Genomic DNA, 20756 nt, shown 5'->3' with positions numbered 1-20756 from the left:
TGGAGCCATGGAGAACATTTACTTACCTGTGTCTGCATTAATTTGTCCCTTTCACAGATTGATGTAGCCTTTAATGTCACAAATCCCATGTCTGAAAAGACCTTTAGAAGGTCAAAGTGCAAAAATCTAATTGTGACTCATCATAAATCTGACCCTATTATTGTCTGGATAGTGTTATGGCTAAGTGAGCAAGCATTTGTGTTATGTCTATGGATGTCTCTGTGTGTGTATTTGTGTGTACCCCTCATGCCATATGTGCCCTGTGCTGATTTACAGTGCTAGGGGCCAGTATACATAAACAAGGCCATGTCTTCATCTGCTACACACATTGGAGAACAGACAGGACACTTCGCCTCATATTTCTGTGTATGTTGGTAGGTTTTTGAATACATGCTGCGTTTCCTTACACGCACACAGTGCTAATATATAACTCAAAGTTCCCTCATTATGGCCCATACTGATCTACAGAGTGCCATCCTATTATTCATATACCATGCACCATGATTCAAATTTGCTGCACTGTAGAGTTTACAGTTCTCACCTAGATCAAAAAAGGTTTTGAAATTTTATGACAGCTCACAACACTCATAAAAACATTCACCGCTCAGGTCTGTGGACTAACCTTGGCCTACTAAGTGTTTTTGAGACTGACAACGTGCTGTTTTACAAAGTGGTGATCAAATTAATAATTCACAAAATGGTGATGAAGGGACTGCTATCGCCACATCACATGGCAATTCTGGATGTCATCCACAAATAATCTCTTATTCTAATACTAATGACATATGTACAATTGAGTACCTTGGTCAAATTTTTTGTAAAAGCCACAAAAGAAATCTTAGCAGATCACATTTTTATATGACTTTTAACACCAAAACAGTCCATACTGCATTCAATTGCATCGACAGAAATGCAAGAAAGGCATACACATGCCTCTCACGTATATCTGTCAGTTTCTGTTCTTGCTAGAGAATGTATTTTATTTAAGCATATCCTATTCTAGTTTGCTGTGGTCTTGATTTATAACTAATATTTGCTATTACAAATCCTACACCACAGAGAGGGGGGCAAAGAGACTCTGCTAATAGCAATAATAACAGAAAGTCTTAAATGTTCAAAAGTATTTCTACAATACACTGAGGATGAAATTGCTTGTTCCCATAAGTCCAACAACTCCTTTGGACACAGAAAATACTGAGAATGTGTAGAGTGGCTCTGTCAGAATTAGGCCAAGTCTAAATGTTTAAAAAAAATCACTCTTGTTCATAAAATGTCAAAAAATGTTAAGAAAGGTAATACAGTTTCTTAAGTGTCATTATTATCCAGTCCATGGCAGCAGTATTCCTTACATGTATAGACACTACCCAAAAGTTAGTGTTCTGCCAGGAAAAACCCTGGTGTCCCATGTCTGGAAAGTGTCTTTTCTTTTAAACAAATAGTAAGTAAAACATAAGGATATTATAAAATAAACTTCTTTTAACAATATGGAGAATTACCCCTTGCTCTCAACTGATTTTTTTTCCCCAGACAGTTTATCTCCCACTGACTCTTCCACAGCATTTGAATACATTTGAATATAAATTGTTATGCGACAATCCTTCACTTCTTCCTGCTTTCACTCCTTTAACATTAACATATTTACCTGAATATAGGTGTATGACCAGGCTTGGGTTTATTCCATGAGAAGTGCGAGGGCACCGAGAGGAACTGTTCAGCAGGCCCATCCTTCTTCAAGCTGTGCAAGGCCTCGTCTGAAGGGGAGTCTAGATTAGGAGACATATTTCCCTGGTCATCTAGTCCCAGTTCCCCTTTCCCGGTCTGCATAGTTGTTCTGTCCTGTGAGGTCTTTCTGGTCTTGGAAGGGATGTCTGCCTCTGATGGGCAGCACTGAAATGGTGACATGCCTACAGAAGGACTGCCAACCCAAGTGTCCTCTGTCACGCTGCCCCTAGGTGAAGGTCCCGGCGTGGGTGTGGGTGAGTGATGGGGAGATAAAGAGCCAGGATAGCAAATATCAGCGCTAGAGTGACGCCTCTTCCCACAGGGTGAGGTGGGACGTGAGGAAGGCCTGGAAGGTGGACGTGGGCTGAGCCAGTTCTCATCAGTGACACTGGTGCGCGGCGAGTGGCAGGGCGACTGTCTAGGAGACAAGCTGATGGAGTGGGACTGGTGCACAAATGTGGGCTGGTGGTGCTGCCAGTGGGGCTGCTCCTCCATAACTCCACCTCCACCAGTTTGAGGAGAGGGACAGCCTGGGGAAGTGAGAGGGGAGCCCAGGTTAAAGCGGGCTGCTGCTTCATTCAGCTCTGAGTCAACATCATCATAGACATGTGAAAATGATTCACAAGAGGAGGCATCAGAGAACCAGCTCCTAGATGAGAGGCTGCTGCATGGACTAGGGCTGAGAGAAGAATCCCGGTAGGAGTGATCCAGTGGCAAATACAGGTGGTCCCTGGACAAGGGCCTGTCACTATGGTAGTCCCCATCAGGGCCATTGGCCCTTAGATCCTCCTGGTTAGTATCCATCTCCTGCGGGCAGCTTGGGGAGATAGATGTGATCTGGATACTTGGGCACTCAAAGGCCTTTGGTGCCTCCACAGGAGCAGAAGGCAGCATGGGGGAGGTACCATACTTAGAGTCTTGTGTATCATAGCTTGGGGGCTCAGATCCTGGTTTTTGTGTCTGAAGGCGTGAAGTGTTGATGATCGGGGAGTGAGATGGCATGCCATGGCGAGGCAAGCTCATAGACTGGTGGTTAGTGACCACAGACTGGGGCTGGCCCACATTCAAGATATAAAATGATGTGTTGTCATCAGGCTCCAGATCTATGAGAAGAAAGGAAGAGAAGATTAGGATATAGCAATGTGTCTATTGGGTTTTCCCCTACACGTTCCTGAGTACCACTTAACTAGGTCGACCAAACTGACCAATCTCAGGCTATAGCACTAAAACTAAAATGTCAAAATTAAAGGAACCAAGACACTGTGAGAATTTTTGAGGTTTGAATATCTGCTATAGGCTTCCTGGTCTGTTACATTTAAAAGGAATAAAAAGAGACGCAATGTGTCCACTGTCTGACCATACAGTTCTCCTAGTACTAGTAAGTGTATTTAGCTTGTTCCACTCTTGTTTTCAAATAACTATTCACTACACAAGGAATACACACAAACCTCTTTTATGGTCAGTCAAATTTAAAAAATGAGGTTATGTGTTAATTTTTGTGGTTGTCTCCCGAGCTTGTGCTTGAGTCCAGTTTCAGGAAATTAGATGCCAGGGTGTTGCTGGGTAGCAGACAGTCATACAGGCATCATTCCAAGAGGGATAACCGATGAACAGCACTACTCAGGAAACAAGTTCACACAACTGTGCGTGCTGTCGGCTGTCATCACAACTAGTGCCGGCAGGCTATTTATACCAAAGGTCATCCGGCACAGCCAGCATATGCACACACACACACAAACACAACCACACACAAACAAATAGATGAGAGCCAATTGTGTGCATTGGCACTATTTCGTTGGAGTTTATTGATAAACTTCCATTGCTATGCTCTACTGCTGCCTTTGGAGTACCCCCCAAATCCCTCTTAGTGTTTCACATGTGTTGCATTTGCAGAGATACTGTCACATATAAAAACCTTCACTGGCCTCATTTGCAAAGTTTCTGCTTATGACACTTGTGTCTTCTAACAGTCAACCAAAAATTACTCAATGACAAGTCTTAGTCAAACAAGGTTTTGAATTGATGGCTGGATGCAAGACAAAAAAGACCATACTAAAAACGATGACACTCAGTCTTAATGTTTAAATTGCTGGTCCTTCTTGTTATTAGATCCTAATTTAGTTTGACAGGCAGGAAAGCCAAAGTCCTGGGTCATTTTGAGAAGATGACCACAAGAATTTGAAATCTAACCTCCAAACACATATGCATCATCTACCAACCTCAAGCGTGGTTGAAAGACATGGCCCTTCCATCTAACTTTACATGAACAGTCGCAACACTTCATGTGGCGACACATTCAAACTCCTTACTGCTTTTGCGGGTGTTGCTGGCTTGCTTCATTTGTACTTGTAAAAATACATATTTTAAGGGCTTCTTATTACCTGTCGATTACTTGCTTGAACTAACTTCTACAAGTCAACTATGAAACTTATTTGCCATGGTCAAAGACAGAAAAGGCAAGTTCAAAACTTAAACTTATATTTATATACTATATTTTACCACACAAAAAAAAGTTTTACAAAAAGTACATATTCAATGGAGATTAGCAAATTAAAACAATGTAGACATCATGTAACATCAGACTTTCTGTAAAGCCTTCATTCTATGATGAATATAAGGTCTACTCTAGTGTAAAAGTAAAAACATTAAAAAAAAAAAAGATTTACATCACTTAAAGAACTGCAAAACATTCAAATATGACATCAATGAGTAAGCTTAGCTAAAACCACACTGTAGCCTGTACAGGATAAGGTTGTGAAATCATTGCAAAACACTTCCCCATATTCCCTGAACGTACCTACCCATCTAAAAATACAGCTTTCTTAAATTTGAAACAGGAATCAAGGCTATAACAAAACTTAAATCTTTGTTAAATTGTCAAACACAGATAGAACGATCTGAAATTGGGGCTTCTCATAAATATTTCCTCTCTAAGTGATGGACTGATAACAGCGGTATGACAGGTTTGTCAAATCAGATGTCAAGGCCAGTTTTGAATAAGTTCATAAAAAGCAAAATAATTTTGGAAAGAGAGTATGTATCCAGGATTTTGCCTGCCATCTGTGTCCAACAGCAACAAAAGTGGCGGCAGCAGCAAGCCTGTTATTTATAGCTGCTCAGCTTCTCACTGGCCCTGCCTGCTTGTCACAAGACCCAGCAGTGTATCCTCTGACGACAACATCTGACTGACAGAGAGCAAGAGAAGGACAGAAGAAGAAGAAGAAGAAGAAGAAGAAAGCTGTTCTAATTTGAATAAGTGTATCCTCTGATTCTGAACCTCAACTGGGAAATGACAGACTACAGAAACTTATAAACATGTAACTTTGGTGACTGCAGTTTGTTCTTCTGTCTGGGCTGCAAAAATGTTCAACTATGCACAGTCATGATGATTAGTGTAAATACAAAAGTATATTTGTTTCTTCCAATCTCAACTAACACTTGCATATTAAAATATTTACATTTATTCTGATGCTTTTACCTTAGCTTGGAAGACTTGCATGGTCTTTGTGTATGTGGTACTTTTGTGGAATTATGGGTGCATTATTAATGTATGTTACTACTTCTTATTGAACTGCTGCATATATTGTCCAGGACAATCTTGCAAGAGTGTTTTTTATTCTCAAATATTTGCACTGTACAATTGTAAAATTACAGAGAAATAGGAGAAGGTAGGAGTAGATTTATAAATATCAGTGCAATGTAGCACTCAGTCATGTTTAGAGTAGAGTATCATTTGAGTTAACTGTCGTAATAAACAAAAAATTTTAAAAGAGAAGGACAGGAAAGAAGGTACCAAATGGAAAGAAGAGAATAGTAAAAAAACATACTTTCCTCTTGCTTCTCTGAGGAGGTGCTGTTGCTTAACACCATACAGGCCAGGAAAGGAAAATGTAACATTGCACTCAAATAATGTAGTAGTATTCTCCTGCCATAACAAGAACATAAGCTATCGCCACAAATCAGGAAATTAGTTTTTGCAGTTGGTAAGGCTATGCTAAATGCTAAAGGGCTTGGTTATACTAGCAATTGCTAAATTGCTACATAACAGTCACAGAAGTTATAAACTGACTGCTAATATGAATCCTCTAGTTTTCTTGTCTGGGTTTTGCAAATAACACAAGCTAATGAACTAATTTTAAAAATAGGGTCAGCCATTTCCAGAGGCTGAATGGTAATCAGCTGCTGTCTTTGTGCTACTCACACAAATTATGAGAAACTGTGTGAACTTTGCCACAAAATGTGCCCACAAGTCTGACATTATACCAACTTAACCTTTTACTGTGCCCAAGTTACTACAACTATAAATTACGTGCAGAGTTTTTTGTTTGTTTGTTTTTTTGTTAAACTTGGAGGCTAAGCTGGTTTATTACTATAAAGACAATGGAAGTTATCTGATAAAGATAAGGTGACTTTTAAATAAAAAGACTTCTAGATAAACCAAAGTAGGCAGAAATGTACTTTAATGCTCCTTCAACATAATTTAATTATGTAATAAAGAAATCATAATTATTAATAATGCAATTATGTTCATCCAAACATAATTACTTTGTCTGGATCTTGTTTATATTCAAGACACTTAAAAAACACTGTGAGGGAGTCTTGGATTTTTCATTAGATGCCTGAGTTGGCCTGGTGAAAGTAATGAGAGCAACTTGTCTCTAGAAAAGTCCATGGCTCAGTCTCCTCAGATGACAAATGAGAAATCCCTCTGCCAGGTAGTCCTACCGTATCAGTGGTGTAACAATTCGTCAACTTCAGTTATAGAACTGTTACACCACAGTTGTTCAAAGTTTAAATTTATATCTTTTAATGGTGATTATCATATTAGTTCTTCTCTGTGTTTTATAGTAGCTTATTTATTATTATATTGCAGGTAAAAATTAGGTAAGAAAGTTTATCAACTGTTACACTTCTGTGTATTTTTATTCACCTCAATAGACTGTGAAAAAAAATAGGTAGCAGATGAGGGTCAGATCGGGGGCGACAACGTTACCTGGCTCACAGCCCTTTCCTTGCTTTGAGTTAAGATTAGCCTGCTACCTAAAACCTTCCAGTGCAAGGAAACTGGTGTGCGGTGGGGAACCCCCTTGTCAGAGCCAAACCCCAGTCATTTAAGGGGAGTAGGACAGGGTGGGGCAGGAGAGGGCAGGAGAGGAGACCAGAGGAGAAGAGAGGAGCAGGACAGTAGTAGCATTGTTGTTTTATCAATGGTACTGGTTGCAAAGCCTCTGCCTTGTTCCTGAAAGCCCTGTGCGTCACAAACTCCTCAAGTGTCCATACATTAGACAGCCAATCTGGTTAAATAAAGATCTCTAAGAGGCTTTGCTGTACCTAAGCTAATAATAGCTCCACCTCACTGTGAGATCTTTCAGTGAAGCATGGAATGGTGGATGTTTTTGACACACCACCAAGGCCACTGTGTTTTTACAGTAACCACAGAGAGCAGCCTGATCCACTGGCAATAGTGGTATTCGCTCCTTGACAGGAAGCTCAACGGGCCTCTGGCTGACCGTCACACTGCATGGGGATTCTCACTTGGGGGATAATCCGCAGAGACTTTGTCCCTCCCGCCTCCTGCTTTCACTGCACACAAAGTGTGTCAGGGTCTTGTGACCAGCAGTGACACACAGGCCCACATTCTCAGAAAGTCTAGTTTACTACAGAGAGAGGGAAGGATTTGTCTCCCCCAAAGAAGATGACAAACTCATTGCTGCAAGTCTCTGCTGGTGCGCCCAAGATCTTTCTCTCGACCTCTCTTTGTGCTTATGTGCAAGTCTATGGGTATAAACGAGTGGGTGGTGTATGAATGTGTGTACGTTCCTGTGTGCCTGTGGTTGTGCCTCTGTGCCTTCCTGTGCTTTTTTGCACTTATTGTATGGGTATTTGAGCGATCTTTGCATGTGTTTGTGCGTGTGCACTAATACATATTGTTGTCTTGGGTTACCAACTAGACCCAAAAGCATGTGGTGCTGGAGCAGGAGGGTAATCTAAGCCAGGGTTCCCTTTGTGGTGGGCAAGCAGGTTGATTAGAACAGGCTCTGCTTACATCCCCTGTACAGAGGTCTTTGTGTTTTGCCCAGTATCCACTTTCAGTTCTCCTCAAGAGCTGCTGATCAATGGACCAGAGCAAGTGTGCCAACATGAACTGCACCATATACATCAGTGAAATGATCAAACTTAACGGTGTATAGTAAAAAGTAAAACATCTAAATGTACAAAGCTGAAATATTGTTTTAACTGTTTCCTTTTTTTTTCCTTTCAACATTTTGGACATCTATCAACTATCTATAATACAGATACATATTATATATCTGATATCAGTCCTTTTTCTCCATGTAATCAACATCTAATACTTCAATGTCAGGAATTTATTAGGCCTAATTTGCTGTGATACCAAAAACGGAGTCAGCAACTAACTGTCAGCAACTTAATGACTGTAACCAGTCGTAAAAAATCAAACACCTTGTTCAGTTTAGGTGAACAATTTACAATGATTTGGCAACAACTATTTTATAAATATTTAAGAAAAATGTAGATTAAACACATTACTTATATTTTTAACTTCTGGGTTCAAACTCATTTTTACTATAATTACCAGAAGAGCTCATAAAAAGTGAATTTAAGGATTTCCTATTGGGTCTTTGAAGAAATCTGCAGTTGGCTGGTTGCCAGCAGTTCTAAACACATCGTCTGTGACGCACTTGCACAATCATATTGTGAGGGCTGGTCTATGCCTATGGCTCCAAACTTTTTTGACTGTGTTTGGGCCAAATTTACTAGACATCTCTCTTTGCGTAGGTTGCTGGGTATGTGTACACATATTATTTATTGAGATGGAGCAAAAGAGAAATGAAGATATTATGAACAATGAGGCAGGCTGGATCTATCTGGAGTCATGAAGTAAAATATACGTATAAAGCATAATATTCAGAAAGGAGTCTCACTTTAATGTTGCATCAGCAGAGACGTGCTACTGTCTTATCCTGTAATGTTATGTTAAGATTACATCAAAAAGCCTTCCTTTGCTGTCACAGAAGACTCACCAGCCAGCAGAGGCTTAACAATGGAAGGCTAAGCCAATGTTAACATATGCCGGCAGCTAAATTAAGCTCCTAATTAACAACCTCATGCTGAGATAACATTATGGGATAAACAGAGAGTGCCAAGTAACCACCTGAACTAAATACTCACCACAGTACCAAGATCCACCTCAAACACATCGCTAACTGTGTTTGAGGGACATTTATTTAATACTACAAAAAGCTCTCACTAATGGTTAATACTTAGTGCACCTATTAGATTAATTCATAATGAAATGCTTAATGTAAATTTCATATATAAAACTGATTTATAAGCTATAATTAAAAACTGAAGAACTTAAACAATGCGGTGCTAAAGAAAATTAAACTAGCCAAACATGACAAAAAAGTCTTCATCCAACAACAAAACTAATTAGCCTGTTGCACGTGTAAATCATAATTATGATATACAACTATTATTACAAAAAAAAAAAATCAACAAAACAGTCACAGTACCACATTTTTGTCTTTTTTTTTCTAAAACAGCACACTCCCTTCAATATGCAGTTGGGGGTTTTGCTTTCACAAAGCATTGATTTGTTCACCAAATAACAGGGAACACAAGCGGGGGTTAAACCATGGTGAGACAGGTTCACTTTACCTTACTGATGTGTTGTTGCAAGACTAACCCTGCTCAGTGTGACAGGAACCACAGGATCACACATTTTGATGAAAGTGCTTGGCTGAGGAACCAACAGTGCATCTCAACAGAGTGTGTGGGAGTAAGAGTTAGGCGCCAAGTCAGAAACGCGCCTAAACATGACCACCTTGACCTGACCATAGCATCACAGAACTTCAGCTAGTCTTGGATTGCTAACTTCAGTTAGTGCGGTGAGCTATGCTAGATTAATTGCCATTCATCTCCTGTCTTGCATCCTGTACTTGCAGACAGCCTCGTGTGTCTCAGTTTTTTTATTTAAATTTTAATTACGTTTTCAGGTGAAGATCTGCAAAATAAATTTTTAAAAATGTAAGTTTAAAGTGTAATATTTGCATGTTTCTGTAGTCAATAAGTAAAATTCAAGTAATTTCAAATAATGTTCTCAATATTGCCCAAAACGCATAGTAGTTTTGCCCTAAGTGACCAGTTCTGCATGTAATCACCTGTTTTTGAGTAAAGAGGTTCATCCTTTATGTCAAAATGCATGGTCAAAGTTCCCCCTATCCCCCCTTTAATTTCACTGCTCTAAACAACCAGTTTTTTATGTCTATATACATGTAATCACAAAAGCTTGCTGATGATACAGGCACGTATTGGTTTTCAGTGGAGCAGGAAAGCTAGCTGCATGATGGCCTGCAATAACCCAGAGGAGATAACATCAGAGGCTACTGCTAGCAGGGGTGACATTTAAACAATCTGTCAGAGCTGACTGTGCATGTGCCTGAAAAACTCAACTAGGGAGAGGGAGCATGAGAGAAAAAGAGCATGGAAGAGGGAGAAACGAACAGAGCAAGTAAGTGAAAGAGAGACAGAGAAAAGGAGAAAGCACAGGAGGCATAGTGTGTGAGGAGAAATACTGAGCAGATAGAGATGGAAGAGTTGGCATTAGTACACTACACTTGTACAAGGGACTAAATTCTTCAAAGCCAGCTATTTATTTTGTACATGGTTTGTTTCTGGAATATCCAAACACATTCTTAATCTCAAAAGTATCTAAATCTGTAGGCCTTGACCCAACTTGACACATAAGTAAATTACACTACTGCAGCAAAAGAAACATTCTCTTAAGTTCCTCACACAGATAGACGAAATGACATGATAAGAGTGGTGTACCCTCAAAAAAAGGGTCCACCAGCTCTGTTTTGGGGAGACCCTTCTAACATCCATGTTACTCTTTATCATCAGCTTGAAATCAGGCCCAAAAAAAGGAGAAAAACTAGCAGGAAACAATCAAGGAGCAAACAGGAAGACAGCAATTTCCCCTTCAAAAAATACAAATAGAAGTGGTTATATATCCAGATAGAACTCAAAACCTAGAAACCCTTCCTTCACATTTTTTTCAAAGCTCTACAAAGTTAAACCTTTTTTAAATACCAACAAAATTGTGTTTATAGTCATATGCAACCTAAAAAAGACATTTCATGTTAAATGAAAATCACCAGATATAATATTTACACCACACTGTGTGTCAGTGTGTACCACCACCTTTTAACAGTACTATAATAATTCTTCATAAGACAGTGTATACACAATTTATTTTAACATAGCAAGAGCCAAATTGTGCTAAGTAAAAATTTTATTATTGATTTTTGGCCTAAGGCACCAGAAGTTTACATAACAACCCGACAAGTTATTATGTGCACATGGTCTGCATTCCATACATCTACATCTAGTAGAGTAAGTATACTCAGCCCATTGGCTGCTTATTGAAAACTTACTCCAGAAGTCTTCTTTTTTTGGTTAGCTTCAAGTCATTTTCTCATTTATGGGAAGTGTTCTACGACTGATAAGTTAATAGTTTGATCATCTGGTCTAGACCTGATCATTAAAAACAGAACAGAAGGACTTAGGAGAAACTGAATTAGTAGAGCTTCCATTACCAGACACTGACAGAAATATGGCTTTGAGGGACAGCCTAAGCTAAAGTGGGATTTAAATCACCCAAATCCTGATCCAGCAAGCCACACCTCATGACAAAAGGGGACAGGAGAAAGACAGAAAATAAATGAAACTAGATGCAGGAGTACGACAGCTTTCTCTCTAGGGTAATGCAGTCTCTGACATGTTGATACAGAGCAGCCAGCGGTAGCTTCAGTTACACTAAATTTAAACAAGACAGATGCCATACATAGTTGCTCATGCCTCGCCCCAGGAAATAAACGTCTCATTCATCACACAAGGTGCTAGGAATCTCTTAAATCAGTAGGGTTGGGGGTCACCCACGTGGTGATCTTACTCTACATGTTGACTTCACATATGACTGATGTTTGACCTCCATTTTCATAGAGATATTATTGCCTTGAGATTAAAAACTGTCACTAACTGAACAAAATACTTGACTTCCTCAGGACTAATAACAACTTTGTTTGACCAAAAAGCTTAAAATAGAAATTAAATATTCAAATATTAAATTATGTCCTAAATAAAAAATCTCAGGCAAAAGAGAAATTAACATAGTAAAGGTGAAAAAATGCAAACAAAAACTAACTGGCAAAATTAGCTGATGAACATTTAAGCTCAGATGAAACCTTTTTCTCCAAGTTAACCAAAAAATGCAATGCCTCCTTCAGTTATCCAGAGAAGCTTAAATATTATTTCTAACAAATATCATGACACTTTTTATTGTGATGACACCTGTTTGAGTGACTTTTAGTCTAGACAAATACACACACTCAAAACACACCTGGGCAGAGTCTGGGAGTGCCGGCACACACTCACCTGACATTGTGGCACACAGCATTCTTCCACTTCTCTCCTCCTTAAGATCGCAAAGTGTTTGAGCAGTAAAAAGTTGAAGGCTGGAGGGACAAGAGGGGTTCTCTTGCTCTAAGTATGGACGAGTCACTAGAACCTGCCGCCTGCCCTCTGCCACTCTCTTTGGGAGCTCAAAATAGTCCACCATGAGAGCGATGTAATTTCAGTCTTTCAGTCTTTCCCACGACAAGGACTGAAAGGATCGTGCTCTTGGTTCACAGAAGCTCAGCAATGACAACAACACAGATAAGGGCAAAAAAGCTGTCTTCACTAGCTGCTCCCAATCTGATCATTTCATTAGGATAAAGATATGACTTGACATATCGTCACATTTAAGCATGACACGCACAATCTTACAGGTACGAAACATGTCACAGCCCATTAACAGAACAAACCTGACTAATCAAAGTGGCTGTGGTGAAGGCTGGCATCTGGAGATTTCATTAGCCTAGTTCAGTCTCTCTGATGTCACTGGTGGTCTCTTTCATATCCTGAGAAAGCAGCGAGAGGCTTTAGTTGTCCTGGTGGCAGGTCTACTATTCTGTGTGCTGGTATGTCAACTACCAGCAAACCACAAAAAAAAACTTCTTTTAATGTGTAAGATAAGAAAACACACAGAAAAACAGCCAGAACATGTGGAATACAAAAAAAAGAAACAAAGAAAAGCTTTACGCAAAGTAAACGAGTCACAAAACTGCTGTTCGTGATCAGCAGCAGCTAGAGAGTGTGTGCCCCTCTCTCCTTTCATTTCATCCAGCCATCTGAAGCCCACATGGCATGTCTGGGCAGACAGCCAGACACCTCCACAGTGGATCTACTACTCTGCCACCCATAAAGGGCACTTCTTCCCTCTGCCTCAGATCACCTCTAACACCCAATGAGGCCACCACATAATCATGACCTACATAACCCAATACTCACCAATTTTTCTCAATCACCTCACACGACACACTTAACCACAAAAAGGGTAAGCGGTACTTTTTTTAAAAAATTTGAGTGAATACTTTAACATACTATAAGATGGGTGGTTTTTATTCTTATACATGAAAAAATATCAACAATATTATCTAACTACTGACATGCTTACTTTATTAGATACTATCGATAAAGTATGTTTTAAGTAATTCTGTGAAACCATCAAATGCAAATCTCTTATATGGCCACTTTCAATTATTTCACAATGGCATTTAGTTTTAGGATACAAAGGAAAAAGTTCTATAACTGACAGGCTGAAAAAATGTCATCTTATTTACCAAGAGACTTATGTCAATCAAATGTGGAGCAATTCTGATACATCTGAGCATTTCTATTACTGCCAAAAAACAGATGGCTGTTAAAATTTTGCCAAAGATTTATACTAAATTAGAGATGGCACGATACCACTTTTTTTATGTCCGATACCGATACCGATATCATAAATTTGGATATCTGCCGATACCGATATGAATCCAATATAGTGTTTTTTAATCAACAAAACTGTTTTTTAAAATATCTTGCTGCATTTTGCAAGTCTGCAAGTTCATACTCAAGTTTAAAACAACAACTACACTAAAGCTATTCTGTTATACCTGTATACAAAAAAAATATTTCATAGTTCAGCAATACTGATCAATCTAATAAACTTAGACCTACACCATCCTCCCTATTCTGGTATTTTAAAGAGTACTTAGCGTAAATATTAAGCAACCTAACTAATAGGGTTCCAACTCCCAGCAACAACAAAAATAAATAAATAAAAAATAAGGAACCACCCCTCACGCGCCACCTCATGATGCTTAATCGACGTAATCAACCTTAATTTGATGAAGTGTGAAAAAAAAATGCACAGAAATCAATTATTTTTCAAGAAATATTAAATAGATTCAACATCTTTCTTCAACAAAATTGCAGACTGCACAGATGGTACCTTCCCAAAGTAAAAAGTACTATAGCTTACTAGGGTATATATTAGACTTAATAGTCACTATATACAGTAATTGACTTCTATTCATTTTACATCAAATTAAAACTTTGGGTGTAAGATAATTATTTATTAAAAGCTCGACATTTTAAATGAGAATAAGAAAGAAAAGTATGTCTTTGTGCCCCCTTTTCCCTGTTCATGCCCTATCGGCCCCCCTGGCTAAACTTTGCTAGATCCGCCCCTGCACAGTTACCAGCCGTCAGCTACGTAGAAAAAGATCCTCGAGTAGAAAGTAATATTAAATAAATTCTAACAACAGCTTATCAAGCTTAAACGTTCTGCTGTTGTTCAGCTGCTGGTTTCCTCTTTCTGGTGCAAAGTGGGCCAAAAACAAACAAGAGAGACGGACTCGCGACAGAAAAGCCGATCAGCTGATCATTTAAGCAGTTTCACGATTGAAGTAGCAGCCGGAGAGCGAGAGGCAGTCGCTTGTTAAGCTTAACGTGGGAATGCTTTACAAACATTCAGAGATGGACTTACACACTTGCTTTACTTCTCTCGGGGATAACTTTGTCGGAGATGAAATGCCAGGTTGCTAGCGAAGCTCCACATGCTATCCAGACCACCGACAGGTCCCGCATGCCACAGCTGCTCTATCACGTGATGCATACTGCTCCGACTGCTAACGTTCTGAGGTGAGTTACGGCGTGTTGCAAGTTTTGCGAGGTGCTTTCGTGATATTTAATGGATCGGATTACATTTTTTATTTTTCTCCGATATCCGATCCAGTAATTTAGGTCAGTATCGGACCGATACCGATACGTAATATCGGATCGGTCCATCTCTATACTAAATCACACTGGGCACTGTGTGATTTTCTTTTTGTGTTAGGCACTTTTCTGGTAGCTAACTTGACAGTTAAGTAAACAAGAGAAAAACAATCTTTCTACTACATTCATCTTCTTTTAAAGGCTCAAGACTCACTTAAAGCAGAAGAAATTGAGACGTGGTTAAAAATCCTCAGTACAAATTATATTTGAGCCATTTGTGACCAACAAATGCTTTTATCAAAGAGTGAAAATCCATCTATCTATACATCAGTTTCCTTCTGCTAATCAAGAGGCACAGTACACCCTGGACAGCACACCAATCTGTCGCATAGCACAGTGAGAAACAATGTTGGTATTGACTTAGAACTGGAAAAAGCTTGAGAAACACGTTGGTTAGTTAATTAGTTAATTTTCTTAACTATGGCGATTTAATTAAAGTCTTGACAATCAAAAGACGTGAGATAATAATTGTGTGATGTACTCATTTTCAAGGGCAGCTGAAGGCTCCATAAAAGGATCTTACAAACCAGTAGTTGACGTCTTGATGGTTACATCCATCTTTGAACTACAGTTGTGGGCAGGAGTTTGCATACAATTATCATGAGGTTAACGCCATGATAGTTTAACCGAATCATTGTACAGCAATGATTCTGAGTTCAAAAAACAAGATACACAAGTTTGCACATGGTGCACAAAGTTTGAATCTATTTTGGACTTTCTCTAACCCACTCAAGCTTAAATATAGATATACAATTATAAAATCACTTAAATGTTTTCTTAAGTGGTGCCAAAGGTTCTGTGATGTCTTTTAAGTTATTTTAGTGATCATGATCGAGTAGTTTCAACTGATATATATACAACTGTACGCAAGTTCGAGTTATTCGGATGTGTCACCACTTTGGCAAGGTTTGGAAGAAGACCCGAACTGTCACCCTCAGATGAGAGGAAACTGTTAGGAACCACCAAGGCTCGAGCCTGTCATGAGCTGGAAACTGCAGGAACAGCAGCAGTCCCCATGGATTCAGAGGGTACCAAACAAGAAAAAAAGTCCCTACTCCAAAATTGATGCTCTCAAGGTCAACTGAAATTTGCTGCCCATAAGCAACATGCTTTCTGGAGAAAGATTTATGGTCAGCTGAGACAAAGTTTGATGTATTTGGCCACAATGCCAAGACATATGTTTGGTGGAGTAAATGAGAAACCTCTCTCTCTCTGTCTCTCATATATATACCCACATACACAAGATCTTATATCTTATACATATAAGATAAAATGATTGCCTAATTTTAAAATAATATAATATCATTTTAAAATATAAATATTTTTGCATTACTAAATTATTGCATTACCATTTTATTATTTGTTATTAATTAACACTTTTAACTAATTTTTTAGCAAATATTTAAGCACTGATATTTAGCCCGTATGAACCATTTTATTAATTCTGCAAAATTAAATGAATAGTTTATTAGTTAAATACCACACCAAAGAAATTGTTTTAAAATAGTTTTGTAGTTTATTGTCTTTATTGTAAAGCACAGTGAAGATAGGAAATCGAGGGGAAGAGAGAAGTAAATATCCAGCCCTCCAACATCAAACTGATGACTCAGCAGCTAAAGGCATTTTTTGCCCATGTGCACCCAACCCTTGCCATACGTTTGTCCCCAGACAATGCGTTTCATAATCTTTTTTTTTTTAATGAAAGCATTTGTGCATTTGTTTTCTTCACAAATAAAATACTTGTTTAGCCTCTATTACAAAGCTGCTTCACGAAGGGAATTGTTCTTTTCGTTAGCCGCATGTAATCGGGGAAAACCCTTACAGTAAGTGTGCCCAATGCCTTTGAATAGAACAGTGGAATATTTCACCTCAAAGAAATGACAGTTTCCTGAGCAACAAGAAAACAGAGAGAGCAGGAGACTGACACTTAAACAAGCAGACAAAAAGGAGCAGAACAATAAAAAAGATAGATGGAGAGGTGTGGTAAACATTACCACACGATTACATCGAATTTTAATCATATTCACATACATACAAGCAAGCAAACAAGTTAGGCTGAAAGTTACGTACACATTTGCAGGTCAGCTTCATGTATGAATAAGATAAAAATTGCGATGCTCAGATTTGTCAGAAACCTGAACATCTTTGGTTCACAGCCTATTATGCAGCTGCTAAAACATATATAGAAAATATGATGCTATTGCTTTATTTTTATTTTGGAAACCTTTACCACTCCCATTTAAAACGCTTAGATAAAAGATTTGAAGAATTAACTGTAGAATCACAAGTGACGAGTAACAATATAATATTTGCACCAATGGTTCCTTGAGTTTTTATAAAAACAAGCCCCAACTTGAGCTTTGGCTTGCAAGTGTGCAACTCCCTGTTACTGTGGCAAAGTGATACAGTCATACACTCAAGTTATTAATTTGGACAAGCACCCCTCCTTACACCCCCCCCCCCCCTCCCCCCCCTCCCAACCCCATTTTTGGCCAAATCATACAGTCCAGACCAGATTAAAACCACTTGCACAGTGGTGCTTTTATTCCTACGCTTATTCCAAATGCAGTTTTTCCCCTCACACCATCTCCAAATCGAACTCCCCCCATTTTTCCCCCCAAATCAAAGGAAAAATGTATTTAAGACTGCACGAGCCAAACCCTCATGGACTCATTACTTTGCCCAAGTTTCAGGCTGAACTCAAATGTGCAAGCACAACAGAAAAACCAGAAAAAACATAAATTAGCAGATTTATAGCCATCTCATAACCTTATTACATCACTTGCTCTACCTTTAAACCTCCATTTTATATGTAAATGTCCTTTTATTAACCATATAAGTAATCCATACTCAAAACTACATCAGCATGTGTCACTACACAAGTGCCAAAGCACTTTTTAGCAATATCAGATAACTGCAAATGCCACATTTGTTGGTATGTGTTTTGCTTTTTAGTTTATTTGATATTTTATTCTTCTCAAGCTATTGTAATTATTTAAAAATCCACAAATCGGGAGTTCTTTCTGTTCAGCATTGGTAAAAACATTATTCTCTCTTGGCTAGTGGTGTGACACCCTCTTGCCATTTTCCCGCTGCCAGCGGATCCTTGAAATCTTTTCTGGTACTTTGCTGCCTCAACCAAAAACAACCAAATATACAAATGGAAAAATCTGCTCTTCTGAATTCCATTAGATTACAGAAAACAACTACAGAGGGGCACAAAATGAAAACATGCAATAATCAGGCAATTTATTGTCTCAGTACATTTAGTATATTCCCATTTTACTTGTGACCTGTATATCTTAATATTTAGCAAATTTTGCAAGATAGTTATCAACTACTATGCACTACTTCAAAGCAAAAAAATTCTCTGCTGATAGAAATCAAAGGTAGCTTGTCAGGTTTATTTCCTCTTTTTTAAGGCAATAATAATACAATAATACAAGTTGTACTACTAGATAATAAGCTTTTCAGTTGACCCATGAGTAATATATACCTAAAAGTTTAAATTAATCAAAAATGTCTGTCCCACCAGAAACAAATTCATTCCATGTACAATTATTTTCATTATTTTCTACTGCTAATCAATACAATTATGATCATATGTAATTTATTACTAATGAACAAGGCCACTGCATGAGCTATTTAGTTCACCGCTTCTCTATGGGATATTTATGTCCAAGAAAGTTGGATGAAAGGGAAAAAAAAAAGGTGTCCTCCAAGATTTGTGCTTTTTGTTAGGCATTACCTTTGCAAGCAGCAGTAAGAGAAAGAGAGTGAGGTTTTTGTTTATATTCAAATCCAAAGAATGCACTGGACACACCTGAGATCACAAGACTATTGTTTTTAACTTTCTTTTTTACCTTGCCCTGGATGTAAAAAAAAAAAACACATGAGGAAAAAGAGGATTTTAAGAAAATGTCCTTAAATACTATCACCATGAAGCATCAATTTAAAAAAAAAAAGATCCAACATTTGTGACAACAACAACAGCTGTGATGTATGACCACAAACAGCAAACTAATTGATACACCATGAGTGTGAAAATTTCCCCGAAGCTTCGTCTTGCAACCTGTTAAACATGTGACTTTCACATATTTAAATTTGCATGTATTAGCTAGGGGCTTGTTTCAAAATATTTTTACTCCCAGAGACCCAGTATGGAATCACGTTTGTACCAAACAGGAAAACATAAGTAGTCTCCATGCCATGAGGTGATAAACGGTCCAAACAAAGTTCTTCCTGGAATTTGTCAAGTTACAAAGCTGAGGGCCACCTCATCTCTGTGTATGCCCTGTCTGCAAAAATTTATCTGCAAAGGTAGTGTTTGTATTGACTAAAGTTTGTCCCAAACTGAAACTGAAAATAAATTTTAAAATATTAAAGAAATTATTTTCACAATTTCTTCATAATTTATTTGTAAATTACAAATCTGTATAAGTTTCAAATAATTACTTTAGGTCTTTGAACCACACTAAGTGGACAACATAACGTCTTTGCACTTTGTATTTGAAATTTTTAATTACTGATAATGCATGTGACTAAATAACAATAATAACAACAATAATAATAAAAAGTATTTCATAATAATTGTTTGCATCAAAGCAAGATGCAGTCAGTTATTTTTCTGGATAAGCTTGCACTTCCTTCTCATTTTATCTGTAAACAATGAGTTAATAAAAGTTTTGACAACATTACCATGTGCTACTTTTGTGGATATGTACCTAGTGACATTCAAGGTGTATGACTCTCTCAGTTATACTTCACTTAAAACATAGGAACTAAGCCATAAGGCTCCCCCAGCCACCCCAGATTTCAGAGGCGGTTAACAGTTCACAGACTGTCTGTTGCAAAAAGAAAATGTAGGAGACATTTGCAAGTTCAAACTTTCGCTGTTAAATCAACCAAGGGCAATAAGAGCACTCCTGCTAACCTGCTATGTTAGCATGACAAGCTAATGACAGCTGGTGGTGTGTGTACGAGCTTGGTATAGAAAAGGCATGTAATATTTGAAAAGCTCCATTTGAGAGAGAAAAAACATTACAGATTGTATGGTATGAGGCTGCAGCTGAAAGACGGCGGGGTAACTGAAAGTAGCAGTAGATACTGACTAACTTATGTTACACGACAAGTGCCTTAAGTTTACTACTAGTATAAAACATACCACTGGGAACAGTGGAAACCCACTGACCTGCAGGGCCTAACGGTTGTTGCTGCCCTTCCTCTCCGAATATCAGTCTGAAGTCCAGCTCCTCATTCCCGGGGCAGTTTGCAGTAGTCATCGGGTTTGACAGCTCGGGTTTTACCCCGCCACTCGACCGTCGACCGCTGGAGCAATTTACGCTATATCCTAAAGTGTCACAACATTTACCGACTGCCACGGCGGACGCCAAACTTCAACTTTTTGTTCATTGAATTCGCGAGCTTTCTTCCCCCCCACCCCCTCCTTCGTCTGACAAATCCAAAAAAAAAAAAAATGCAGGTCGCTGGTCTCCTCTTCCTCCCCGGCAGTTAACGAGTGCAATTCTGGCTTCAACTTCAGAGAAAGTCGGCTGCCCCCCTCCGTCTCTACTCGTCTCACTACTTCTCTCTGTCTCCCGACCTTTCGTCAGCGGCAAAGAAGCGCTTCCCCGCGGTTAATGTTCGGTGTGGAACCGATGAACTGTCACAATAAAGTCGCCGTTCATCTACCGTTCTCTCTGTTTCCCTCTCTCTCCTCCTATCTGTTCTTGTATCTCTCCACGGAGGTCCTATCCCAACTTTTACTAACCCCGCGTGACAAGGCAGTTCCAGCGGTGACGTCAGCA

The 20756-nt window shown here is 38.8% G+C and overlaps 1 protein-coding gene across 2 annotated transcripts in view; it reads right to left on the bottom strand.

Annotated features, from left to right (window-relative positions):
- The window catches only part of nfatc3a (nuclear factor of activated T cells 3a), a 60718-nt gene extending 39962 nt beyond the window's left edge, over nucleotides 1-20756 (bottom strand). Inside the window, exons 1-2 of one of the 2 annotated variants that reach the window (XM_004539561.5) lie at nucleotides 20141-20756; nucleotides 1643-2825 (exon numbers count right to left, since the gene is read on the bottom strand). In XM_004539561.5, the coding sequence (XP_004539618.1) occupies nucleotides 1643-2825; nucleotides 20141-20231 (1274 nt within the window). In that variant the 5' untranslated portion in view covers nucleotides 20232-20756. Of the gene's footprint in view, nucleotides 1-1642; nucleotides 2826-12180; nucleotides 12432-20140 lie in introns of those variants that run through there. The other variant, XM_004539562.6, reaches the window with a different exon arrangement.

The sequence above is a fragment of the Maylandia zebra genome, linkage group LG1 (assembly GCF_041146795.1).
Source record: "Maylandia zebra isolate NMK-2024a linkage group LG1, Mzebra_GT3a, whole genome shotgun sequence".
Taxonomy (NCBI): domain Eukaryota; kingdom Metazoa; phylum Chordata; class Actinopteri; order Cichliformes; family Cichlidae; genus Maylandia; species Maylandia zebra.
This window is presented reverse-complemented; position numbering and strand designations above follow the sequence as displayed.